This window comes from Tinamus guttatus, unplaced genomic scaffold, assembly GCF_059628265.1.
Source record: "Tinamus guttatus ecotype Peru unplaced genomic scaffold, ASM5962826v1 Tinamus_guttatus_pri_ptg000293l, whole genome shotgun sequence".
NCBI lineage: Eukaryota > Metazoa > Chordata > Aves > Tinamiformes > Tinamidae > Tinamus > Tinamus guttatus.
Window position 1 is genome coordinate 1,284,112 of NW_028288827.1, and position 26,130 is coordinate 1,310,241.

The 26,130-nt window shown below is 47.7% G+C and overlaps 2 protein-coding genes across 3 annotated transcripts in view; one reads left to right on the forward strand and one right to left on the reverse strand.

Moving 5' to 3' along the window:
• Positions 1 to 1,608: 1,608 nt before the first annotated feature.
• Positions 1,609 to 12,166, reverse strand: TXNL1 (thioredoxin like 1). Its single transcript, XM_088527873.1, has 8 exons — positions 12,037 to 12,166; positions 10,722 to 10,818; positions 9,526 to 9,699; positions 6,555 to 6,677; positions 6,154 to 6,223; positions 5,386 to 5,558; positions 4,283 to 4,387; positions 1,609 to 1,866 (listed from the first exon to the last, which is right to left on the reverse strand). The coding sequence occupies exons 1-8, from the start codon at positions 12,132 to 12,134 to the stop codon at positions 1,837 to 1,839; spliced, it is 870 nt and encodes a 289-aa protein (XP_088383999.1). The 5' UTR covers positions 12,135 to 12,166; the 3' UTR covers positions 1,609 to 1,836.
• A 4,249-nt stretch (positions 12,167 to 16,415) lies between these two features.
• Positions 16,416 to 26,130, forward strand: part of WDR7 (WD repeat domain 7) — a 31,171-nt gene continuing 21,456 nt past the window's right edge. For both annotated transcript variants that reach the window (XM_088527874.1, XM_088527875.1), the window contains exons 1-13: positions 16,416 to 16,587; positions 16,769 to 16,875; positions 17,142 to 17,220; positions 17,451 to 17,625; positions 17,987 to 18,063; positions 19,481 to 19,600; positions 19,944 to 20,089; positions 20,487 to 20,589; positions 21,181 to 21,322; positions 21,891 to 22,139; positions 22,937 to 23,157; positions 24,482 to 24,677; positions 25,682 to 25,896. In XM_088527874.1, coding sequence (XP_088384000.1) covers positions 16,429 to 16,587; positions 16,769 to 16,875; positions 17,142 to 17,220; positions 17,451 to 17,625; positions 17,987 to 18,063; positions 19,481 to 19,600; positions 19,944 to 20,089; positions 20,487 to 20,589; positions 21,181 to 21,322; positions 21,891 to 22,139; positions 22,937 to 23,157; positions 24,482 to 24,677; positions 25,682 to 25,896 — 1,989 coding nt within the window. In that variant the 5' untranslated portion in view covers positions 16,416 to 16,428. The remainder of the gene's footprint in view (positions 16,588 to 16,768; positions 16,876 to 17,141; positions 17,221 to 17,450; positions 17,626 to 17,986; positions 18,064 to 19,480; positions 19,601 to 19,943; positions 20,090 to 20,486; positions 20,590 to 21,180; positions 21,323 to 21,890; positions 22,140 to 22,936; positions 23,158 to 24,481; positions 24,678 to 25,681; positions 25,897 to 26,130) is intronic.

The window sequence follows — 26,130 nt, forward strand, 5'->3', positions numbered from 1 at the left end:
GGGTTTAAAGAGCCTTACGCACCGGGAGTACCAGCTCGCATGGGCTTAAACGAAGATTTGTATTTAAATCTCTGGTTAAACAGTCCTGCAAACACCAAGCAGCCGCCTGTGGTGTCCCAGCACCAATTCCGGGCCCTCAGCCCACGTCACGTCCAGAGCCCCGTGCAGCTTCCTCCAGAAAACCGTTCTGCAGTTAAAGGCTGCAGGAAGAGAGAAACCACATGTATTTTTAGGTCCTGATTCACTCAGGCAACGTTAAGCAGGGGAGCACTCCTCTTGCTTCAATAGAAATGAGAAATAAGGATAGAAAAGCATCTGAACTTTCACTACAATCTAAAATAAACAGTAAAAAAAACATTCCACTGAGAAATATCCACATAGAAGGGACCCTACACCGAGGGCTCAGGCAGAATAAAAAGAGGGGATGTATTTGTTATCTCGGAGTCACTTCTTTGAGAAGCCTGGAAGCACAAGTTAGATGCACAGGACGCGCTCGAGTTCCTGCCAGATGAGGCGAGGATTTAGATTCAGGATTAGATGGTCCTTATGTTCCCCAGCACATGTGAATTGTGCTACCCCAAATCCAGCACTTGGCACCGCAGGGAACCGCGCGGCCGGCACAGGGCCCCTTGGGCACCTCCAGGGCTGCAGGCGCCGAAGAACCTCCCCAAAAGCCCTCGGTGTTTCCATGCACGGAGCAGAACGGGCCTCTCGGGGCCGGTTTTCCCCTCGCTGAAGGAAGGGAGAGGAGCTCGTGGCTAAGGACGTGGTTTTGGGGCCAGCAGGGAGGGAATGCGCACGGGAGCAAGATGGGAGCCTTAGTGGGATTTACGGTGATTATAAATGTAACTCGACAAATAAATTAATCATGGCAACTAAAAACACTTAGTAAATTCTACTGGGAATTTCTAGAGTATTGTATGCATAGGGTACAATCGATGCCCAGTTTATTAAAACTACTTTGGGCGCGCCTCCAAGAAAACATAAGAGCAGGAATTCCAATTAAGATGTGAAACCGGTATTTGCAAAGAGCATTTCCTTATGGAGATGCAGAGACAAGAAAAAAACGCCCAGTAAAAATATAAGGAATTAAAGTGGGGCACAGACGCCTATTCATCCCCATAACTGCACAGCTTGCTAGTCTGCCTGGGAAAGATCAATATTTTCTAATGATATTAAACAAAAAAAATACTCCGAAGGACTCCGGAACGCGTCACGCTGAAAAGCTTCCACCAGCATGAGGCTTGCAACAAAGCTGCACGTTGATGGAACAGAAATTCAGCACAGCCCCTTCCTCCTCCTCCTCTGCTTTCTGTTTTTCCTGGGGAGTGCGGGTGTCCAAACCGGGCGCAGTTATTCCTGCCTGAGAATTATCTTAATTTTGTGGGAACAATGATCCTAATTTCACTCAGACTTATAACAAAGCAGCTCTGAATTTGATTTTAAAAGGCCTGTGAAGAAGCCATCTCTGTTCTGCTCATATTTGACATTTTAAAGTCCTTAAACAAATGCAAGCTGCATTATGACTTCTGTTTCTTAAGATAAGCCAGCCTAGGTTTGAAGTCTAAATGGAACAAGGAAAGAGCCACAGCTACTAGAATAACAAAATTAAACTTGGCAAAAGTAATGAATTTTATTTACAAATACATGGACCGGGGGTTACAACAGAAACACACGAGTGAAACTCCGTGTCAACAAAAGCAATGATTTATTGGGAATGGCATTATGGAAACAGGCTGACAGTCTCTGGCTATGGTCAAGCAATTATCCAGGAGGCGGAGATAGAAGTGGAGATCTCATCTGATTGCAGTAAGGCCTTCCAGTGTCGGCAGCATCCTAGTGGCTCTCTCCTTTTTTGCCAACTACCTGATAAGAGAAAAAACAGAAAATCATGAATGTTTAATAGAAAACGTCTTGCCAAATCTTTTTTTTTTTTTTAAGTTAGGCTTGCTATAAGTAAGAGCTGCTGGATTTTCGAGTGAATTAATGCACTTGAGCATGCAGCGTAGCACCTGCAAGGGAGGAGCTGTCAATGCCTGCAGGGAACTTCCCGAGGGATGGGACACACGAGGAGCTCCCGACTCCAGCATTAATCCAGCCAGGAAAGCACCAGCCTCATTCCCAGAGGAGTTAGGGGACAGCAGGACAGCCCACGCTATTAAAGATACATGTGAAGTCACATACCTTAACACTCTGCATAGAGCCCTGCCCTGGCAAGGGCACCACCAGCTGCTCCGAGCTGCCTCTGCCCATTCCCTTTGGCACCAAGGCCATAGGGCACCTCCACCCCAGGGAGAACACCTGCCTTGGTAGCCCCTAAGGCAGCTCAAGCCTAAATTAAGCATGGAAATCAAACCTAGGAGTCACCTGCTTCGGGGCTACCTCCTTGGCAAAGCCTCAGCCCTTCCCAAGGCTCCTCCCGACCTCCGGCCGGGTGAATTCCACCCGGGACCGGCCCGGGTCTCGCTGCACAGGTTTCCTACTGATCCTTCCCTTTTCCAGCTCTTCCCAGACTTCCAAAAGTTTTCCACCGCTCGGCTAGTTTTGGTGATCTCAGCTCTCATCTCTCTGCACAGGAATGAGATCTACTGATGGAAGCACTTTTTAAAGAAATTTTCACCCCTGCTGTGCCCTTGGCCAGGAACATTTGCACCATGTGGAAGTTTAATCTAATGTTTGTGGTTGGGAAAACTCAGATTTGACAGCGTGAGGAAAGAAAAAAAAAATCAGAAGCCCAATCGCTTGCATTAAGATTCCATTAATCAAGTTAAAAATACAGTTAAATTTGACGCGGGGCAGTATTTACTCTTCATGTGTTTCCAAGCAAACTATGTTCAGACTCGGATTAAGCAAAAAACAACTCCATCATTAAAGATTAGGTGTTAGCAGGTGTTTAGCATCAACGGAAGGTGCTGCTGTACCAGTCTGTGGCAGGAATGGACAACTCGCCCATGGGTATTATCTGCAAAAACCAACCACGTCGACATGGAGATTTGGTCACCACGGGATCATCCCGCCCCGCTTCCCAAATAGAAAGTGCCTACATAAACACAGGGGTTTTTCTCGCCATGGAAATGGAAAAAACAAAAAAACAGCAGCCCTGCTGGATTTGTTAATACCAGGAGTGAAAACAAGAGCCTCACTGAACAGCAACCAAGCTGCATGCCCTCTAAAACAACCAAAAGGAGGTTTCAAAGTTCACCCGGGGACTCGCAGGAATGTGCCTAAATAACTAAATAAGGGCAAAACCCAGAGCTCTGCCTTTACCCGCTACCTTTAGGGGCCTGCCCAACACAGTAACACGAGTCAGAAAGGTCTTGGAGCAAAAGGCAACCTCAGCTGCAGTTTGCAAAGTGATCCGCACTGTCAGGATCCTCCCTTCTCTGCTACGGGAATGCTACTAGAAACACCAAATATTCCCTTCTCCCTAGATGTGAAATACAAAGGAAGAGAACGTACACAGTATATAAAACAAGTTTAAAAGCAGCTTTTGCAGCTGCATTCAATGGCAACCCTCGCTCATCCCGTTAATCACATTGTTCCACCGTAATTAGAAATCTGGAGCAGCGAAGAGAGCCCGAGACGAGGCGGTGAGACACATGAAAGAGGTGAGGAGCTGTGTGGGGAACTACTCCAGGACATGAAAAGAGAAAGAAGGTTTCCCAGCTCATCTACAGACCCAGGAATAATTAATGCCCGACGCTATATTAAGGTTTCGTAGCCCACAGGATCACTGGAAGGCAGGAAACAAAAGTTCCAATTCCCAAGAGCACTGTGACTCTGCCAGACTACACATCCCATTTGCTACGATAAAATATTTTAACAGCCTAACATTAAAGCTACATGTTTAGGAAGCAAAATAGGAATATTATATATAGTGTCTGCAAGTATCTGGATTGACTTAACCCAGTAAGGTGGGCAAAACTGCCACTGAAACCAATTCTGACCAATTTGTTAATGTCACAGTGCCAGCACTGAGTTACTGTTTGCTGCCTGTAGTTTGTTCCTCTCCCAGGTTAGAGGGGGATCCAGAGGTTCTTGGGCACCTTCCTTGATCCCTGTGCGGGCTCTGGATTTGCCAGGCTGCACGGCCACTTCCACTGCTCACCGGGAACCGAGATCTTTTAAAATAAAGGAAGATGTATTGCTCTGGATGCCAAATGTACCTTACCTGAAACTGTGGAATCAGCCAAGGAATGGCCCATTTTCAAGTAGGTTTAAAAGCCTCAAAAGTGCTTTTAAAAATAAATAAATAAAATAAAACAAGAGAGAGAGAACTCACTCGCTTGAAGTCATTCATATTTGTTGCTTGGACTGGAGTTCCAATAAATGTGAAGTACGTGATTCTTGTTGTCTCTTCATCACCATGATTAGATTGGACAAATAACTAAAACACAAAACAAAATACAAGAGCTAAGTTCATTAATTAACTCCTCAATGAATACATAAAATCTATTAGGCTCCCAACATTTTTGAACTAACCAACTAACACATTTTCATTTACCAAGGCCTCGTTATCCTTCAGAGATGCTTTTCCATTTATTTTGTGTAACTATACAAGTTGCTACTACTGTTTTGAAGAAGTATTAAAGTAAAAATAAAAAACCCCAATACACCCACAAATATTACTTGGGGTTTCCCCAGTTTACACTTCTTACCTGAGACCGCATGCAGCAAATATGAAAATGAGGGATTTAAGAAGTCAAAGTTCACTATTCATCTTATTCTGATTTCAAGTGAAGTTAAACATTGATTTAACTCTGTTTGCTTAAGCCCACAGGACTACTCCTACTTTGTTACAATGACTCCGTAATTACGTGTTTTGCAGGATGAAAACTGGATCTTTGAATTCAAGGCTGCAAGTATGAAGCTTGCTTTAAAATACAAATTAAGGACCAAAAGCAGATCTGCTCGGACCTTAGTTAACACTGGAACCACTGCACTTTAGCGAGCATAAAAAGATAAACTGAGTAAAAGACAAAATACATTTGACTACAGTATTTAAGAACCCTGCAGGGAGCAGTTACTGAGTTTAAAGTCCTAGTAAATACTTCGTATTTAGGGGGAAATGGCTGTCTCATTTCAATAATCTGAAGAAAACAGGTTTCCTTGACTCCCAAACTCTTTAAAGGAAGACAAGATGCCTCTCCAGAAGGCATGCTAGTAAAAATGTTGTGTTAAATAGCGCACTAGCCCACAGAGAGATGAAACTAAACTTATTTTACATAGGCCAAACTATGCATTGCGTGTGCACGGCCTTGTGTCCCCTGTCAGCATGAACATGCAAGAGCAGCTAAGAACATCTGCAATTAACTAAACATGCACCGTGTTTGAACAACCTACAAAGATTCCTTGCACAGCTCTCAGAACACAGGTTTTACTTACAGTTACACTGTTAACATTCTGAAATTTTACATAGCGAAGCTGGACAATACCATCCTCTTTAATATCATCTGGTGTCAGCTCCAGGGCTTGAGTGGGTTCACTCCGCTCCGCCTCCTCAAAATCCATAGATCGAGGAAGGTTAATAAAGATTTTTATGTACTTTGGACCTTGCCCTGTGTTAAAATAAATTAGTTACTTTAAAAATGCAGCGTGTAGGATTCAGGTATTTAAATACAAGTTACCACAAATCAACATTTAAGTCCCTGCATATTCTAGCCACCACCCTAGAAGCCTTCAATAGTTCCAGCATCCTAATTTGCTAATGGTATAGCAACAACCTAGACATTGCAGAATATCTGCAGGTGTTTTCCCCATCTGGGTTTGTGCACCAGTTTCAGGGAAGAAATCCAAATAAAAGTTTGAAATCAACCCCTCTGCCACAGAACACCTGAACCTTTTATATAGTTTTGCTACCTACCAATTATGCTATACATTTTAGTAGGTCTCTCATATAACTCTTCGGCTAATTGTAGGTTTCTCCTTACAGAAAGTCAAAATATAATAAATATTTATATTTGTGTCACAGCAAAAGTACCAGATCAGCATAATATTAATGCAAGACCGTTATCACCCAATTCGTGAACACCAGTTTTACTGAAGCAGAGAGCAAACGGTTCCAGGAGCAACAGCTTCATTTTTAAGGAATTTCAGTCACATACAGACAAAGCTTTCATCTAGAATGTGATTGAACAGACACACTTCACTCACCGTTATCTGGCCCCTGAAGTTTCATAGAATAAAGCTTGACAGGTTGACTAAAAGCTACAGTAATAAGCAGCTGTGGAGGGGAAAAAAAATGGTTTTAAAATACTATTTTCTTCATTGATAAAAAGCACAGTAGTTAATCAGAACTAAGGGTGAGCTCTGAAATGGAATTATTTACATTCCCTGTGTTTCACACACACACACGTGTGTCACTAAAGCATCAGGACATGCTCTGCTGCTTTGGCACTTACACGGAAAAGGGTGGAAACTTGGCCATGCTGCAGCAACCTCGGTACATGAGTTTTCCTACTATCCTACCCCCTCTCCCACTGCTGTTTCCACTGAATTAAGGGTACAAGCTCTTCCCAGACCATCCCTGCCGAGGCCGGAGGCGGCTGCGGTACCTGCTCGTCGCAGTCGGATTCCAGGTAGGCAGCGTCTTTCCGTAAACAGTTGTCGAAGCCGTGCTCGTCGCTCTCGTTGAGACACTCGCAGCCAGCCTTGTTGATGAACGGCATCAAATCCATCTGGAAGGGAAAGCGAGAGCGCTGCTGAGCGCGGGGGACGCGTGCCGTGAGCTTCCCAGTCACGGCCGGGCTTGGGTTTATCCTGTTCGGAACCCAAGGAAGTTTTTCCTCTCTATTCAGAACACGAAAATGGACAGAGGGGTAATTTTCAGATACACTTTTGGGGAACAGGGACAGCACCAAGTCCTCACGCTGCAACATCACCAATTGACATAAAGATTGCAGCTGTGATCCATTTAATGGAAAATCCTGAAACAGGCCTCCCCAAAACATACTATATCTTACAGAATAAATGCAAATATCATCACTACAGCTATCACACTCCGTTTGCAAAGCTGGCCTATCCTCCCTGCCCTGCCAAGCCCAGTATATGAATTCACATTGCAAAACCCAACCCATGTGTTAGGGTTACCCCTGTATTAGGGTTTATTCTCAGGAGAGCAGGAAACAGAAGCTATTTGACTCACCACAACCTACTTGTCTTTACTGCAGAGCTCTTAGAAAGCACCCAGCTAGGAGCTCTGGTGGATACGCAGTGACAGGTCCCTATGCATGCTATAAAGCCCCAGCCCTTCAAAAGGTAATAAAATACATTTGCCTCAACACTATCTAAAAAGAATTAAGACGCACGTGAACCTCACATATTTGCCAGTTACTTCAAAGATTTTCAGTGTTTGGGGCTGCAAAAGTAACGAGCAAAATCTCTGTCTTCTGGATTTCACCTTCATTGTACAATGTATCCCGGGGGGCAGCGCAGTTCAAGTGCCCCGTGCTCTTATTTAAATGAGAAATATCCCGTTGGATTTGTATCCTGCTTGCATTTGCCACCAATTTCGAATATTTGACCTCCAGAGAAACCTGGTTTTGCGTTTGGCTCCACCAGAACAAGAGGCCTCTCGTTTCGAGGACGACGTTACACCGCGGAACGCCACCTAAGGTGACAGCTCCAGGAAAGCGTTTTGTCACATCAGGGCTCTCATTTACACGTGTTTGTCAGCGCAGCTGGCAGGCACGCTCAGGATTTGCCATGCACAGTTGCCTTGAGGTAACATGTGGAATGCAATGGAAGTAGTTTCCTGAGAGCACCAAACATTTCTGATTGCTCCGTGATTGAAGTTCCAGCCAGACCTTCAAATTTCCCTTTTAAGTTCTGATTTCTCTAGCAGACACGTGCATCTCACACCATCATGAAAATCTACTCATAAATACTGCTTCTTTAAGGTCCTGTTAAATGCTCAGAAGAAAAAAATTAAAGAAAACTTTAAGGTTAATTGAGTTTTTGATGCAAGATTTAAAGTCATGCAGTTTGCAAACGTATTTATGTATAATAAACGTATTTTATTTTCGCTTTCCAGTCTGTAGTTCATTCACTAACAACTCAGCAACTTCAGCTAAGTGCTGATGAGAAAGCCAAAACTTAAGACCAACTATATTTGCTGTCTTTGGCCAAACCAGGAAGGATAAAACATTCAAAATTCAGCTTTGTTTATGATGCACCCATTTTATCATTCTGTAGAGCAACACAAAGAAAAATGTTGAAAAATACTGCTATGGAGTTAAAAATACTGATAAAATATTGATGTGCTAACATCACACATTTATATCAGTATTTGTCAAATTTACTTTTAACTTGACGTGGAAGAAAAGTATTTCAGTTATCCTTCTCTCTACTGGTTATTTAAAACTTTCACATTAAGGGGCAGGGAGAAAACATCTCAGATTTATTAATGCAGTTGATTTACGAGGAGAACGGAATCACCCTTTGGAAAATTTAGCAATGACTAAAGCTTTATGAGGTGTTCTGACTAGGATCAGAAACGTACATTTTAATGGAAAAGCAACCTTTAGTTTGTCAAAACAGAAGAAGAAGTTCCCGAGACGCTGTCACGGAGGCAACGTTTCACTTCCAGCAGCTACCTGAAGGCCTCCCCAAGTTCCATCCTGCAGGAATTGGTGCTGACACCTCTCAACACTCACGACCAGCAGACAGGAATGAGAGCAAGGCCAGGACATCCTTGGTCAGTGCCTGACCAGGGAGCTGCTGAAAGCTTGTGAAAGCAAAAAGGAATCCTTGCCTGACACTCACACCAGGCACATCATCTTCTTCAAGGATTTGTATGGCATTTGGGATTCTATATCCTCTTAAATTCTTTCCAGAGAATGAAGAATTAAAAAAAAAAAAAAAACACAGTTCCATCTACTTCTGGAAAAGGTTAGAAATTACGCACGAGAAAAAAATCCTAACATGTTGTTTATCTAACAGTACTCCCTGAAAGACACAACATTTCAGGGCTGGAGGATAAGAGGGATCCGGACTATTATAAAGGTTAATTCCTATAGGAAAAAAAAAAAAGGATAGTCATTTTATTTCCCCTCAAACAAATCCATACCTTATTTTGAATCACTGTTGCAATATGCTACACCCGTTACTTCCTGTATATTGAATATCAAGAAGAGAAACAAAGTTTGGGGGTTTGTACTTGGTTGAGGGGACTGTGATGAAGAGAATTAAAGGGAAAAAAAGGAAGGGAGAGAAAAAGTCCACATAAACCTACCGTCACCAAAGTAACAGAAGATTTATTATGAAATTCACTGTTTTAACCACCAGCATCTTTGCTTGGAAATTTTTAGTACAATTTACAATGCTACAACGTTAACCTTTGAATTTTGTCTGGGTAGGGAAACCCAGAGAAAAGATCTTCCCAAAGTCTTGCAAAACTTGCACTGCTGCTTAAATTATCTGTGTGACCAGTATATGTTTAGAAAACATATGATTTTTCATGCTCTAAATTTATGCAAATGTGTAAAATAAAAACAAATAAAAAAGAGAGAGAGAGAAGATGCATACATATCCTTTGGGGATATCTGTGTCTTCGTTGTTTCCAGGGTCATTCTCCAGGTGCTGTTTAATTTTTTCTTCTAATCCTACAGCATCTGCTCCTTGATACTGGTCGATTCGCACTTTGTTTCGGAAAAACAGAAATGTTGGTGTTGCTGATATATTATTGGTAGCAGCTGTTCCCTGGAATGCATAAATTAGTACAAGTGTTACCTAACAGACTAATATTAGACAGAAACACAGGCCTGCTTCACTTAAAGATGTGCATATTACATGTTAATCAAGTTTTACCACCTCACATGTCACAAACAATACTTGCTATTTTATAAACAGCTCTAACACAAACGCCAATTTTTGATACATTCCTCATTTTTTCTAATTCTTTACGCAGCGGGTTATTCTTTGAAGAGGCTTCAGCTAATAAAAGATTTGTTAGTACAACATAAAAGTCACTGTATTGCCTTGCTCTAAAAAGCAGCACCTGTATCAAGGCAGGGGGCTGCTCCATTTAACACTCCTATTTCACAAGCTCCTCTTTACTGTTTTCCCCCTCTCCTCCCCAGGCCTCATTTGAGCCAGGACGTTGCAGTCTCCGGGTGACAGTGACTTCCATTTGATTCCTACCTGTATTTATATTTGTTACACATCCATAGTAGTGTGGGTTTTTCCATAACTTCGTATAATTTAGTGTCATTTGCAAATGAAGTTACTATTTCATATTCCTCTTTCTCCGTTACTGTAATATTTGTAGTAATTCAAGACACTGTATGTTAAAACAGCTTTGTGCAGCATTTCAGAGGTTCCCAGCCCTTCTGATCGTATCTGTTTAATACGTTTCTCATTTGGATCAATAACTATGCTAGAATTTGTTTAGGAAAATTTAACCAAGATACTCTTTTTAATCCACACTTGCATTATCTTACACACTTTACTGCATGTGCAGAAGCACCAGTTAAACTGTCTGCACACTATTTAAGTGAAAGAGATCCAGAGTGCAACTGCAGGAATACTTTCTAAAGTGAAGTGTAGGCTTCCACATCTCAGTGCAGATCCTCCTTTTGGAGGCTTTACATTGCAGCTATTCATGACTCACAAAACTCATAACAGCCACAGTCTTTTAGGATACTATTTGAGCAATTCTCCTTCGTTATCTACTCTCTTACAGGGTCTAATTTCCCAGCTAAAGGTGTATTTTGAATACCCACCTGGCACTGGTGCACGTCCACCTCCAAAAAGGTTGCCTGAGGATATTTGTTACTCAGGGCATTGAAAGCTGGGGCTATCCTTAAACAAGGGCCACATCTGTGAAAACAAAACAAGTTAACACAACCTTTTTTTCCTGAAAAATCCTGGCCCCAAACCAAACACACATTCATGTTCTTATCCCTGGTCCATGTGAAATAACTTCCCTACCTGGCTGACAGATGGCGAGCGATCCTGGTGATACCATTAAGACTGACATTTAGAAACACATCACCAAGTGTTAATTCCCGTTTCCTTAGACGGCCTCAACGTGACGCGATCACCTGCACCTATTAATTAAGACTATCTTCACGTTTTCTGTCTGGTGTGTTTCGTTCTAGCACCTTTCCCTGCAAAGCCTTTCTAAGTAAAGACAACAGCTCCCGCCGGCTTTCCCTGACAGCACCAAAATCCTCTCTCAATGCCAAACACCAACACACTGAGAATTTTATGATTCCTACTGAAGGTTTATTATGGTAAAACCCATTTACTAAATTGTTATCAGTTACCACCACACTGCCTAGGCCACGGTACAGACCTGGCTTCTGCCAGCACAACTGTGTCAGCCTGGGTTAAGATACATATTTGTTATTGAACAAACCGGTGGTGACATGATGCACGTATGTTGACAGGAAAATAACCTTACAGCTTGGCTTGCTGCAGAAGAAGCGCTTAAAGAGAACAATATTGAACAATATATAAATCTGATCTGTGCTGTCTCTAGAGCAGGCTGCTCTGTCCATGTGGACCTGCCAGCACAGAGGGCTGCACAAGAGCACAAACGAGGCCCAAACGCCTCTTCCTGCTCTCTTTTTGGGGGAAAACACGAATCCAGAGCACTCCGGCACGGCAAACCTACAGCCACTTGCAGCACCACGCCAAGGCGCTGCCTTCAACCCCTTCCCTGGCTCAGCTGGAAGCTCTTCAGTTTTGCAGGCGCCTGCAGAGGGGTCTCCAGTTTCTGGTCATGCTCGTGTGGCAGCTCTGCGGTGAGCGGAGAGGCTGACGGCCAAGGGACACACAAATAACCAAAACCCAGGAAGCAGACGTGAAATGTAACCTAGCAGGCACGGCGATGGCGGGTTTACGGGTGGAATGGATGATCCCGAAGGGCTTCTCCAACCATGACGATTCCACGATCAGAAGGGTTCCCTGGGACCGCGACTCGCCCTGAGCGGGTCGCGCGACACCGATGCGGGGAAGTGGGGGGCAGATAACGGAGAGCGGCAGGCGACGGCCCTGCCGGCGGCCCCGCGCGGCCTGCGCGGCGCCACTCACCCGCGCATGGTGAACTTCACGACGGCGAGGCGGGAGCCGGCGGCGCTCAGCTCGGGCTGGAACTCGGTGTCGTTGGCGATCACCTTGACGCCCACCATCCTCCCGCCCGGCCCGGCCCGGCCCGGCCCGGCGCGGCACAGAACGGCCTCCCTCACGGCACGGCCGCGGCGGCGGCCTGGCGATCTGCACCGTCACGGCGCGCCGCGCGCCCGGCATGCACCGCGCCTTCCGCCCGCCCCGCTCCCGCCATCTTGGTTGAGGGCTACCGGCCATCTTGGGTGCGGGCAGCCGCCAGGGGAGGCGGAAGGGGCGCGGCCGCCATCTTGGTTGAGGGCAGGGCGGGCAATCTCTGTAAACGCCGAAGCAATAAAAATAATAAATAAATAAATAAATCTGGTAAAAATTACTCCTTTCTGCCGTGATGTAATTCCACGGGATTTTGACCAACACGGGCTTCGGAATTTAGTATGCCTAGAAAAATCTCTATTCTCTTGCTGCATGATGGGGCATTCCCGCTGCCTTGCGAGAGTCATGTGACTGCAGGGAGGCTGCATATACCTCTATATATACACACATACATACCTACATATATATATGCATTACCTCCGTCAAAATGTCTCCACATAGTCACAACGTTTATTGGTACCGTTATATCCCAGATTTGGGTTGAAATTGTTAATTCGGCAGCGATGGAAGTTTGGGGTGGGTAAGCTTGGTGTTTTCCCTTCAGGGTTCAGGGAACATGGCACACGGTAGGGGGAGCACGGTGTGTGCCAACCGTTTTAATTAATCCTGGCGGAAGGATTAATTAATCCCGGCGAGGAGGGGACACTCCCGGGGAGCTGCCGGGGTATCGTTCCCTCCCGAGCAGTCGTGAGGTGTTGCCTGTAAAACCGGGAAAAACGGGAAAACGCGGCACGAGCAGCCCGTCCCGGCGGCGGGGAGACGCCGGTTGGGCGGCCGAGCGTTACTGGGTCAGTGACGGGATGAGGGACGGATCGGGAAGGGGAGGCGGGAATCGGGCCCGGACCGCGGCGGGGCCCCGGGCAGCCCCCCCCCCCCGCCGCGCCGGTTGCCGCGGCGACGCCGCCGCTGCCGTCAGCGCGCGGGGCTTTGCGACAGCGGGTGGAGGCGGCGCCGCAGCGCGGCGGGGCGGCGGGCGCTCCCCGGTGAGTGCGGGGGGACGGGGAGGACGGGGGGGCCCCGCGGCCCCGGCGGCGCCGTCGTGTTCCCCCTGCCCGGGCCGCGCGCCGCAGCCCCCGGTGCGGGCCCCGCTCGCCGCCCCCGCGCCGTGAGGCGGCCCTGGGCCCCGCGCCGCAGCCCCGGTGCGGGCCCCGGGCTTGCCTGGTGGGAGCGCATCCCTGCTGTGCTCTCATCTGCTGTTTTTTATATATTATTTCTTATCGCCGCGTAAAGGTTAGTCCCTCGGATGGGGTCCGGATCGGCTGCGCGTTTCGGCGTTCGCTTCGGAAGCGAATTCGGGTCCGTTCTCGTGTGTGACCGTGGCCGTGCGTGGGGGGTCCCACACTGCGAACAGGCACGCGCCAGACTGCGCCCTGGACAGCCCCAAACACTGCCTGTACATATATATACATATATATATGTCTATTAAGGTTTATATGGTTGTATCAGTTACGGTTTATGCATTTGTGGTCGCCGGTCAGCAGCTTAGTCGCCCTTCCCTGATTCTGGTGTCCTGTGCTTGGCGTGCGTCTCCCGAAATGCTGATCATTTGTTCCGTGTGTCGGAGAACTGCCCTGCTGGGTGATTTTGCACTGGTTTGTATCATGGGATTGTGGTCCCATCTTGTTTGGTTGGTTTTTGCTTAAAAGAACTGCAGGGCTTTGTTGCTGAACGAGCAGCAGTATTTAAAAGCTTTCTTAATTCCTTCTCAGACTCACTTTCATGGTTGGACCAGGAAAGCAAAAAGGTGATATTTTGCATTTGATGCCCTTATGGTGAATAAAAACGCCATGCAGAAAGACTGAGAATTACTGGCCGACCTTCAGAAACAATTTTCAATGGATGCAGCAAGCTCTACCGACCACTTAAACAACAAAATCCATTAGGAAGTGCAAGTAGATGGTGATTAAACCAAGTTATAGCTCCCTAAACATCTGGGTCCTGATGGCAAAGATTGCCACAGCTGTGGGCAAATCGTCTTAATTTCCTTCCCTTGCCCATGTTAGCCCCTTTTCTTAATAAACTCCCTGTACCAAATGGAAAAGGCTGTTGGTAATAATACTAAAGGTTTCCAATTTTATGAAAAGCATCACGTTATTCAAATGGAAGGCAAGTTGTGAGATGACCTGTTGCAATGAAGGGGTGTAAATGGCCTTAGGAGAGGTGCCAAAATGCTCTGCTCGTGTCACCTGTTTCAAGTGGGATTAATTAGGGATCAGGCATTAAAACTGCTGCCCGCTTGCAGGGCACGGAGGAGGGTTCTCCTGGAGCCACCTCCGTGCTCCTTGGTGGCAAATCTGAATAATAATGTCGTTTAAATGCTAGGGAAAACAGTGTTCCTGTGTGGGGAAAATAGGCAGGGAGAGGAATGATCTGAGCTGCTTTGCACAAGGCCGAGCACGGTCACGTTTACTTAAAGCAGGTGCTCGGCTGGCAGTGTTTAATGATTCATTCTGGACGTGTGACACGCCGGGAGCGATGTGACACGGAAACCTGGGGCCTTCCGAGGCCTGGGGACCGCTCCGAGCTCGGCCGCCTCATCTGCACTTTTATATAAAACTCTTTAGTATTTATGTGTTGTGCTTAAATCGATAGCTTAACTCACGCAGGAATCTGTCCCTGGCTGTTGTCAAATTTACCTAAGTCTCAGCTTTAAGCACTGCCCTAGGAAATGTCACTTGACTAGTTTGCCAGATTAGTATGTTCCTGATTTATACCCACGTGATGACTTAAAAATGATGTAATAGGGAAGTTCTTTCAAATCCCTCTCTGTTACTAATGTAGAAATAGTGAGATTCATGTATTTTTGGTAATTTCGGTGATCAATTTCTCTTTAAAATGCAGGACACAACTGAAACCTGTTGGGATGTACAACTACCTGGGTTATAGTTTGGAGATACGGAGGGGTTAGCAGCGAAGGACGTGAAAGGGCCAAGTAGTCGGTGCCGTCCTGCCTTATTTTTCACTTTCCAGCTCCCTTTCCCAGCTCCTGTTTCTGCAAAAACAGGCGGTTTAGTCACGTTTAGACGGAGCCAAACCTGGGTTTTCATGTGCAGAGCTTCGCTTGGTGCTTTTATCAACCGCCGCGGCGTCCGCTCGCCGCTCCGCTGTGTCGTCACTGCTGTAAACCCATCGATATTCATTGATTCCAGGCAGGAAGGAGGTAGGGTTTTTGCAGGGCTGCATTCGGCGTTCACCGGCGGCAGAGGAGCCGGCTCTCCCGCTTCAGCATGTGGCACTTGTGGTGCTTTCTGAAAATGAAGTTTTTGGTGAAGGCCTTGCGATACCGTTGTAGGAAACTCGAAGGAAAGAGGTACTTTTTGTTCTCCCTCCCGAGGATTGATGCTTCCTAGCCTAAGGATTATGGTTTTCTCTTTCAGATAAGGTTTTGAAATGCGTTTGTGTGTAAACCTTTAAAATATATTTTGATATTAATCTTTTCAGTACTTTCTCTTGCATTTTTCAATACTTTCTCTTGCATTTTTCTATACGGAAGATGTACAGTGGGTATTTATATGTGCTAGCGCTCTTGCATATTATAATAACCGTTTCTTTCCTTGTGAAATTCAGTTTTGTTATAAAGTTTGCGTCGATAGTGCTGTCAAATTGGAAGTTTTCAGGTAGTTTGGTAAAGCAATAAGCTCACAGCAAGGCTGCCAAGAAGAGGCAATTGTGTGCTCGGGCAGAGCAGCATCTCTGTATATTCAAAATGCAGTTGTTTGCGTGACTGAGATGAGCATAAATATGAGTTGTGTGACTTGTTCCCTGAACTATGAGCAGAAGATGTGCTTTATGTGTGCTCTTGCTGCGTTTTCTGCAGGTTAAGTCCCTACAAATGTGCTATTTCAGACCGGTAGCTCTTTAGGTGTGCAATCCTCGGTGCGGTCAGGGTATCCCTAAGGAATTTGCAGCTGTGCCGTGTTGGGAGCAGGGAACAATCGATCTGCTCTTGCATAACAGGCGTGTTTCAGGGCACTGTTTGGGCTGTAGCTGCTGGAATATTGCACTAGGTGACAGGCTGGGCGCAGCGGTACGCACGGCCCTCTGCTTTGGGCCAGGAGGTGCTCGCAGCGCCGGGCACGAGGTTTGTTCTCCCTCGCAGCCTTTTCCTTCTCGGGCAGGCACAGAGCCAACTCCTCAGCCGCGAGCTGCGGCTCCGCAGCCCACACAGGGTTTCCGTGTGCTCCATCCCGCAGGAGCGAGCGCAGGATGGCGGCCAACAGCCTGGTGCTGCCCATCGTGCTGTGGGGCCGCCGCGCGCCCACGCACTGCATCTCGGCGCTGCTGCTGCTCGACGACGCCTCCGCCGTGGTCACGGGCTGCCACGACGGGCAGATCTGCCTCTGGGACCTCTCCGCGGACCTCGAGGTGAGCGGCGCTCCCTTCCCTGCTGCCTTGAGGCGTTCACCATCCCTGCCAAAAGGGCCTTGATCCTTCGCTATCATAGTGCCCGTTCCAGGGCTGAGTCTTTTCCACGCTCTGTTCGTGTGTTCTACCTTCCCCTCTTAAAATCTTCCCTCTGATTGTTGCTTTATTCCTCTGGTTCTAGATTAATCCCCGAGCGCTGCTGTTTGGTCACACCGCCTCGGTTACGTGTTTGTCCAAGGCCTCAGCTTCCAGTGACAAGCAGTACATAGTGAGCGCCTCGGAAAGCGGGTGAGTTTCTGCACAATCAGCTAAATAACGGGAATTGAGAGACATGGAGGGGGGTGGGTTGCTCACGTGCATTTTTCATCCTCATTTTTGGTGGCAGGATGCAGCACAGCTGTATATAAAGGCATCTCTGCTGAGTTTCCTGAATAAAAATCTAACTCATCTAGTTCCTAACAGTGGTTTAATTTTTTCCCAGTGTAATCAATTCCTGAATCCGTTGAAAATATTTCATTTTTCCGAGCAGTTGTCACCTGTCCTCTGCGTTTCAGGGAGATGTGCCTGTGGGACGTGAGCGATGGGAGGTGCATGGAGTTCACCAAGTTGGCCTGTGCGCACACGGGCATCCAGGTGAGTGCTCCTGCAGGCTGCAAGGCTTTTGGGGGAGGCCTAACGCTGGTATTGTAGAAGATGCTGCAATCTGCCCGGGTAGCTTCTGCTGTGCTGGGCATCCCCCGGGGCAGGGGACATTCCTTCCATGGAGAGCCCCGAGAACATAGCTCCAAAATCATGGTTTGGATAACGATAACGGGATGCCACCCTTGAGGTAGAAGCTCTGTGTTTGCTTTCCACCCCCTCAGTTCTACCAGTTCACCGTCGGGACCCAGCGGGAAGGGAGGCTGTTGTGCCACGGGCACTACCCGGAGATCCTCGTGGTGGATGCCACCAGCCTTGAAGTGCTTTACTCTTTGCTCTCCAAGATATCTCCCGACTGGATCAGCTCCATGAGTATCATTCGGTCCAACAGAACGCAAGGTAATTGTTTTTATTGCTTCTGTTATGACTTTGCCTCCTTGCAAGAGAAATGCTATTCCAAAGGTCCCCGGCTACTCGGTGGTCCTGAGGCTGCTTTAACATTTGTACAGCAAGAAGATCTGATGACGTTGGATATTTTTAGCGTTGTCTCTGTTGCTGTTCCACCCCAAGGGTTGTAGCTCTAGTTATTTAAAGGCTTTCCCACGAGCAGAGCCTCAATTCTAGCCAAGTTCAGTGTGTGTGTGCGCATCCTCACACACAACAGGCGCCGTGCTCACCCCGTCCGCCCCGGCAGCCCCACGCGTGCCGGCCCCGCTCTGCTCCCGGGCGCTCAGTCTCCCCGCGCTGTGTTTTCCTCCAGAGGACACCGTGGTGGCCGTTTCCGTGACCGGCATCCTGAAGGTGTGGATCGTCACCTCGGACGTCGGCCGCGTGCAGGTAAAGCAGGGCTTCCCCGCTGCGGCTGTTCCACTGCCAGCTCGCACAAATTCATCCTCAGTGAAGTGTGCGTGGGTTTTGGGGGATCCCAAGGGATCCCTTGGGAGCAGGAGCTCCCTGGATGGGGCTGCAGGCCGGGATCCCTCGGGAGCTGGAGCAGGAGCTCCCTGGATGGGGCTGCAGGCCGGGATCCCTCGGGAGCTGGGGCAGGAGCTCCCTGGCTGGGGCTGCAGGCCGGGATCCCTCGGGAGCTGGTGCAGGAGCTCCCTGGATGGGGCTGCAGGCCGGGATCCCTCGGGAGCTGGGGCAGGAGCTCCCTGGATGGGGCTGCAGGCCGGGATCCCTCGGGAGCTGGAGCAGGAGCTCCCTGGATGGGGCTGCAGGCCGGGATCCCTCGGGAGCTGGAGCAGGAGCTCCCTGGATGGGGCTGCGGGCCGGGATCCCTCGGGAGCTGGAGCAGGAGCTCCCTGGATGGGGCTGCAGGCCGGGATCCCTCGGGAGCTGGGGCAGGAGCTCCCTGGATGGGGCTGCAGGCCGGGATCCCTCGGGAGCTGGAGCAGGAGCTCCCTGGATGGGGCTGCAGGCCGGGATCCCTCGGGAGCTGGTGCAGGAGCTCCCTGGATGGGGCTGCAGGCCGGGATCCCTCGGGAGCTGGTGCAGGAGCTCCCTGGATGGGGCTGCAGGCCGGGATCCCTCGGGAGCTGGTGCAGGAGCTCCCTGGATGGGGCTGCGGGCCGGGATCCCTCAGGAGCTGGAGCAGGAGCTCCCTGGATGGGGCTGCAGGCCGGGATCCCTCGGGAGCTGGAGCAGGAGCTCCCTGGATGGGGCTGCAGGCCAGGATCCCTCGGGAGCTGGAGCAGGAGCTCCCTGGATCCAGCCTGTAGCAGCAGCCCCCTCGGCACATGCGGAGGGGACGTTTGCCAGCGCATTCCAGAGGGATTTTCCATGCTGGCCAGGCTGGGCAGGGCAGAGCAGCCCCGTGCCCCAGCCCTGCATGGGCTGCGGCGCTGAGCAGGCGAGCGCCCTTTGATGCTCTGAACTCTCCAGAAAAATAGTGGCCTCCCGTTTACCCAGTTCATGTCATTTTGTGGACGTGTGTCTGGTCTCTCCGAGGAAGTTTCTTGCATGCCACTTGTTGGTTCCGCTTGTCTGTGTACGTGATGCTCCTGCAGACCTGGCTCTGTACCAGGAAGGTGGAAGTTCGACAGATGAGGTGGCCCTGAGGGCATCCGGGTACCACGTTAGTGTTTGTTTCAGTCAGAGTTTGGAAACACTTGTGACTTGAGGAAAATTTAACCTCAATTTAACAGTCTTAGAAGGTACAGCTTTTACCACAGAGGCGAATATGACTCTGTTAGATTTCCCATTCATTTTTAAATAAATTCCATTGAATTGATTGTATTGCTCTTTTTCTTAGGATACTACACCAGTGTTTGAAGAGGAGTCTAAACCTATTTACTGTCAGAACTGTCAGAGCATTTCCTTCTGCTCATTCACACAGCAGTCCTTGCTAGTGGTGTGCTCCAAATACTGGAGGGTAAGGAGACCTGCCGAATGAAAGCTGCCTTTTGCTTTTTTTTTTCCTTCTTTTCTTCCTTTTTGCCATTATAGATGAACGGTAGTTCAAGCCCAAGAAGCTTTTGCCTTTTATCAACTCAAGCTCTAGAGTTCATTGAGTGTAACCCCCTGCAAGTATAATAGGGAATATTACTTCAGCAGAACAATGTCTGAGTTTTACCTAGATAAAATATGTGATATAATGTAATATATGTAATACTGTAATGCACAGCTATATTTGTAACCTTTTGGCTAGTCCTGTAGCTGTTACATTTTTTCCCATAAGTTGTTGGCTGCTGGCAGACGTCCCTGTCCCTCTGCAGGTCTTCGACGCGGGCGATTATTCCCTGCTGTGCTCAGTCCCCAGCGACAACGAGCGGACCTGGACTGGGGGGGACTTCGTGGCAGCCGACAAAGTCATCGTGTGGACAGAGGATGGGCAGAGCTTCATATACAAACTACCCGCCAGGTACTCGGCGTGGAAACGCTGCCCCTTTCTTTAAGTATTTAATATCTTTAATATCTATATAGTCACGAGATCACAGGAAGCTTGTAGGAACTAGTATTCCACAAGCATGTTCTGTGGTCTCTCTGGTGGTCCTGGAGGCTTTGCTTTCTCCTGGATTTATCCATTCCAAGCCGGGGACGCTGAGCGCTGGGCAGCACCCGAAGCCAAGTGCACATTAAAACGATGGCAGTGATCTGCTGTGCACTGCTTATCCTTGCACATGGAATGATTGGAGGCTCAGGGAGGGAAACTACAAGAATCCAACGTGTTCTCTGTCTCGTGATACTGCAGCCTGTGTAGTCTCTCCCCTATAACATCAGGAATTTTATTCCTTTGGTTTTGTTGTTCATAACTCCAGTTGTCTACCGGCCAGCGATTCGTTCCGCAGTGGTGTGGGAAAAGCAGTAGAAAACCTAATTCCACCTTTGCTGTACAGTGTATTGGACAGAGCAGATAAGCAGGTAAAGTATCTTTCCTTTGCTTTCCTTGCCTGTGCTTCCCTGTGCACTGTGTTTCTGTATTTTAAAGCCTCGAAGCTCCCTTAGCTTGCCAAGTGACCTCCTCCTCTCTCTGTCGACATTAGAGTTCTTGTTCTACTCAGAGTAGATATTTAGGAGAATAACTGCAAATTATTCTCCTAATTATTCCTCAAGGCAAATTTGGACATTGGTATTTTTAGCCTTTTTTTTTTTTCTTCAATCTTTATGCTGCCCATGAATTTCTAACGTATTTTTTGTTTCTGTTGTTGAACTTCTTCACTGAGTAGTATATCTCAAAGTCAATGTTATTTTTAAAATGTTAGCAATATTAATAATGCTTGTATCATATAAAAACATGTCACAGAAGTAGAGGAGAGGAAATTTTTATATTTATAACTAATCAGTCCTATTGCTGAACTGACCTTTACTGCAATGGCTAAAGCTTAGAGTGTGCAGTTCCCATCCTGCTCTTAAAAGGTACACTGGATGATGTGGAAAGTGAGCGCTGGGGTCGGGGTGTGATTTGCTCGTGCCTGAACTCATTCTAATTATTGCTGTTATTATTTTTAACAGTTCCTGATATGTCCTCCGGTTACTCGCTTCTTCTGCGGGCGCAGGGAGCTTTTCCACAAGCTCCTCATCCAGGGAGACTCCTCGGGCCGGCTGTGCATCTGGAGCGTGCCCGACGCGCCGGAGCAGCGGGGCGGCGCGCCAGGTACCGCGGCACCTCCGTGGACACGTGCTTTGGAAACGTGGGAGCAAACTCAAGTTTGTTGGCTGGTTTTTGCACTCAATTCCCCTTTGTTTCCAGCACTCGGGCAGGCCCTCAGCAACTTGCAGTTTTGGGTTACCAACCATTTTTCTCCTCCAATTCAGACTTTTTGACCTGAACTACTGAAGGTTACAGATGAAATTTGTGCTGCTTGAATAGTCTTTTTTTTTGATTGTCAGCTTACTGTAAGGGTTATAGTAGTTTTAAACACACGATCAGAACCTCAGTTTACTCTGAGTGCTTTCCAGGGTTTCACTCTCCAGGTGCCAGCTCTGATGGGCGCTGCCTGCGTGCGTCACCTTGTCTGGCAGCTGAGCACATGCACGTTTCGTTTCTCCCACGTGTTCTCAACACTCCCATGTGTTGTGCTACCAGCACTCGTGGAGTTGGTTAATCAGCTTCCAGGACGTGTGTTTTATTTGGTGTGAAGTGCTGTAGTGTGCTGTATTTAAAAGCAGGCTTTGATCTTCTCCGAAAGTCTTATTTCCTTTTTTTTTCTTTCCTCCAACAGGACTGCAAGCAACAACCTCCATATCCCTCCAGGAAGCTTTCAACAAGCTGAGCCCTCACCCCGCGGGCATCATCGACCAGCTGAGCGTGGTCCCCACCGCGCCGGAGCCGCTCAAGGTGACGGCCAGCGTGTACATCCCGGCGCACGGGCGCCTGGTGTGCGGCCGCGAGGACGGCAGCATCGTCATCGTGCCGGCCACGCAGACGGCCATCGTGCAGCTGCTGCAGGGCGAGCACATGCTCCGGAGAGGTGCGTGCACGGGGGGAGCGCCTGGAGAAATCCCACATCCCATCCGTGTTCTGCACCTGGAGAAATCCCACATCCGTGTTCTGCACCCGGAGAAATCCCACATCCGTGTTCCTCACGAGCCCCGTGTTCCTCTGGGGAGTGAGACACCTCAGCGCTAAGTGCAGCCGGCTGCCGCCAGCTTTTTAGGATGTCCCCTCTCTGAAAAGACTTGGGGGTTTCTGCTGCATTCTTGGAGGTGTAGCAGCCAGGTGACAGTGGGGACAGCCTGCGTGTGCTCTCCGAGCTGCCCTGGGCACATTTGAAAGAGAGTTAATTTGTGTGCATCATGCGAGTTATACACCAGTCTGCTGCTGCACACGCTACTTCCACATCCTTTTAGCCTAATATTTTTGAGATCTTGTTTTTTTGCCTTGTGTGTCGACATATGCAGGTAAATAAAAAAAATATTTACATATTTTTCTATTAGGTGGATAAATTGTTTTACTTCATGTAATGTTGAGCAACGGTGAATTTTTCTGTAAGGCTCAATTGCCTGAATGTTGATATTCTTCAGTTCACTGCTGGCCACTCTTAACCTTCTAAAAATACAGCAGTGTCTGTAGGTACCGTGTGTTTGACGGGTGTGCCTGCTAGAAAGCATCATCTCAGAAAGGAGACAGTTTAACTTCATCATTCAGACGTAGATAACAGTCAAGAGCAGGCTGCTGCTTAGTATTCTGTATTAGAATCCCTTCTAATTCCTGTTTTTTCTTTTCTCTCTCTTTCCTTTCAACCCTTCTCCCTCCCAAATCTCCCAGGTTGGCCACCTCACCGGACCCTCCGAGGCCATCGCAACAAAATTACATGTTTACTGTATCCTCACCAGGTTTCTGCTCGTTATGATCAAAGGTATTTGATCTCAGGTGGTGTGGATTTCTCAGTCATCATATGGGATATATTTTCTGGAGAGATGAAACATATCTTCTGTGTGCATGGTGGAGAAATTACACAGCTTCTAGTTCCACCAGAAAACTGTAGCGTAAGTTTGAATCCTTCTCAAGAATGTGAATGTAACGGGACACACTCGAGATTTAGAGTTGAGCCAAAGTGTAACATTGCAGATGTTTAAAAACAGTTCAGTCGCTCTGCTAACCTCATTTATGTTTGTATTTAAAAGTAGGATTAAAAATAGTGGAAAAGCTTCACCCCAAGGGCCCCGGGGATGCGGCAGGAAGCCTCCATCACGCAGCAATCTGCACACAGTTCTCAAATGCAATTTTATTTTACAAAATTTGCAAGAATAGGAACAGTTATGCAGACCAATTGCCATTAATTTGTTTAAAAGACAATCCTGGTTTCCCTTTCTTCCATAACTGTTTTTTTTGCCCTTTATTTCCCTTTGTCTTCTGTTCTTTGAACAACATTTTTCTATTTAGTTATCCTCATTTTCTTACTGCTTTCTTTTCTTGCTCCCATTTGCTTTATTTTTGCATTGCTTAGGTCTGCTGTGCTCTATTCCTGCCTGGATCCCAGCTTTAAAAATACTTGAGAATTAGCATGGTGAAGTAAGCTAAGATGGAAGATTTTGTATAAAAGCTTATCTGACTATTAGCCTAATGATAAGCTCCAAAAAAACAAAAAGGAAAAAAATCAATATATAAAATTTAAAACAATAGTTTAAAAACCAATAAACTATGTGAGTGATTCTTTGGATTAACTTACCTGCAGCAGTGTTTAACTGTGCATGCAGGGCAGCACATATTCTGTATGATAAACCCAAAATCTTCTCTTTTTGTTTTGCTAAGAAACATAAGTCAACATTCCTGTCTGTCACATGAAAAATTAAACATAAGTGAAAGGATTGGGTGCAGATAGGCTGTGTTTTATTTGAAGGCGAACTGCTTTACCAGTTGGCTGAATCTGCTTTTCAAATAATTTGTTTTATTATTTTTTGACTGCTTTGAACCTTTCATAGGTATTTTCCCTTTGAATTTTAAATATTTGAAAAGCAGGTGAGGGGCGATTTTATTTTCCTTATGGGAAAATTACAGGATGTCCTTAATGGTCAAAGAAAGGTGTCAGCATGGGGCTGCCTTGGTAAACGTGCAGGAACGTTGTTGGTTGTGTTGAATTTTCCCTCTTGGCAGGGCCGGGCGGGCAGGGTGTCTCCTGGTCAGGAGGACTTCGGTGGGTGAAGTCGGAAGGGGTTTTGTTGTAGGCTTGAGGTCTGCTCGTAAAACGGGTGGTTTATCACCCGAAGAGCCTGCAGAATATTTTGTGTATTTATTTAAGGATTTTGTTAAGTGTAAACGCACGGTGTTACGCCCAGGCTCACTCCTGTGCGCTGTTTGGTTTTCCTGAAGGCCAGAGTGCAGCACTGCGTCTGCTCCGTGGCCAGCGACCACTCCGTGGGGCTCCTGAGCCTGCGGGAGAAGAAGTGCATCATGCTGGCCTCCCGCCACCTCTTCCCCATCCAGGTGATCAAGTGGAGGCCCTCGGACGACTACCTGGTGGTGGGCTGCTCGGATGGCTCCGTCTACGTCTGGCAAATGGATACTGGTAAGGTTCAATGCAGAGAGACTGCTTTAAAAAAGAAATCTATGTAGATATACATATATACATTTGGTAGTAGTTCTGGGAGTTGCGTCTCTGGGAGGTGAGTTAATTGTTTTCACATGTTTGTGTTTAAAAATTAGCTCTCCAAATATTCCTCAATTGTGTAGATTGTGCAAGCATTTGTTAAATGCATATTCCAGTCTTGGAAAGAATTGATTTAGTTTTGGAAAAGTCTGCCTTGCTGTCTTTCCAGACACAATATCCTGTCTATCTCTAGCAGTTGAGTTGCAGGCACTGACAGCACATAATGTCCTCTAAATGGGTTAGTGTTTGCATAATTCCCTTCAAGCTTAGTGCAGAAATGCAGCAGCTTCAATCTACAAGAATTTCTACACTTGCAGAAACAACTTGTTTCCTTTTTTTTTTTTTTTTTTTTTTTTAAGGAATGGTTAGAATTTTAGTTTTTGAGTAGTTTAGAAGACTTCAGCAAACTGAGAACAGGTGCTAAACATGGCACAAAATAATAATAGCTATGCTGTAGAAGATTCTGTTTGTCATAGTTGAAAGGGAGCAGGCAAGAAATAATGCATCAAAATATTTCCTGGAGGTAACTAACTACCTTCTCAGTGCTCAGCTGAGTCGAGGAAACAAACTAACAAATGTGTGATATCGTCTGAGGTAGCTGGGTGGGAAAAGGAATTCCAAATGATTTGGAAGTAGTTTTCCCTCGAAGCGTCAAGCGACTGCAGCCATTGCTGCGTGCTCGGTGGAGCACCATGGTGTGTGTGTTTTATAATTTGCTTTTTTCTTTGCATCCTTCGTGGCAATGAGCAGTGTAGGGGTTCCCCTTAGGAGCGCAGGTCCTAAAGCAGCCGCTGGCGCAGGCCGGGGCGCTGGGGCCATCCTGGCGCCTCGGGCGCTTTGCGGCGGATCCCCCGGCGCCTCGGGCGCTTTGCGGCGGATCCCCCGGCGCCTCGGGCCCTTTTCCCCACGTGGCCTCTCCGCAGGGGCGCTGGACCGGTGCGTGATGGGCATCACGGCCGTGGAGATCCTGAGCGCGTGCGACGAGGCGGTGCCGGCCGCCGTGGACGCGCTGAGCCACGCGGCCGTCAACCTGAAGCAGGCCATGACGCGCCGCAGCCTGGCCGCGCTCAAGAACGTGGCCCACCAGAAGCTGCAGACCCTGGCCACCAACCTGCTGGCGCCCGAGGCCTCCGACAAGGTGAGCTGCGGGCGCCTACAGCACTGTGGGCAGCAGAGGTGGGCAGAGATCCGCGTCCAGCGGTACCAGGGCTCCTTTGGGCACCACGGGGCACCTTCTCGGGGAGGATGCAGGGAGACCGTTCCCCACTGCACCCTCTAGGATCGCTGCCGAGTGCGGAGCCGCCTTCCCTGACGCGGTAGGTGCAGGTGCCTGAGCTCTGCTCAGGGTAACGCCGCGGCTCCCGGCACACAA

Bases quoted from the DNA above. Each gene is read 5' to 3' on its own strand.
- TXNL1 (XM_088527873.1), bottom strand. From the start codon at position 12,134: ATGGTGGGCGTCAAGGTGATCGCCAACGACACCGAGTTCCAGCCCGAG. The intron at 6,678-9,525 runs GTATGCATCTTC...TTTCCCTTCCAG, and splicing joins CAGATATCCCCAAAGGATAT to ATGGATTTGATGCCGTTCAT. The intron at 1,867-4,282 runs GTGAGTTCTCTC...TTCTCTTATCAG, and splicing joins ATATGAATGACTTCAAGCGA to GTAGTTGGCAAAAAAGGAGA.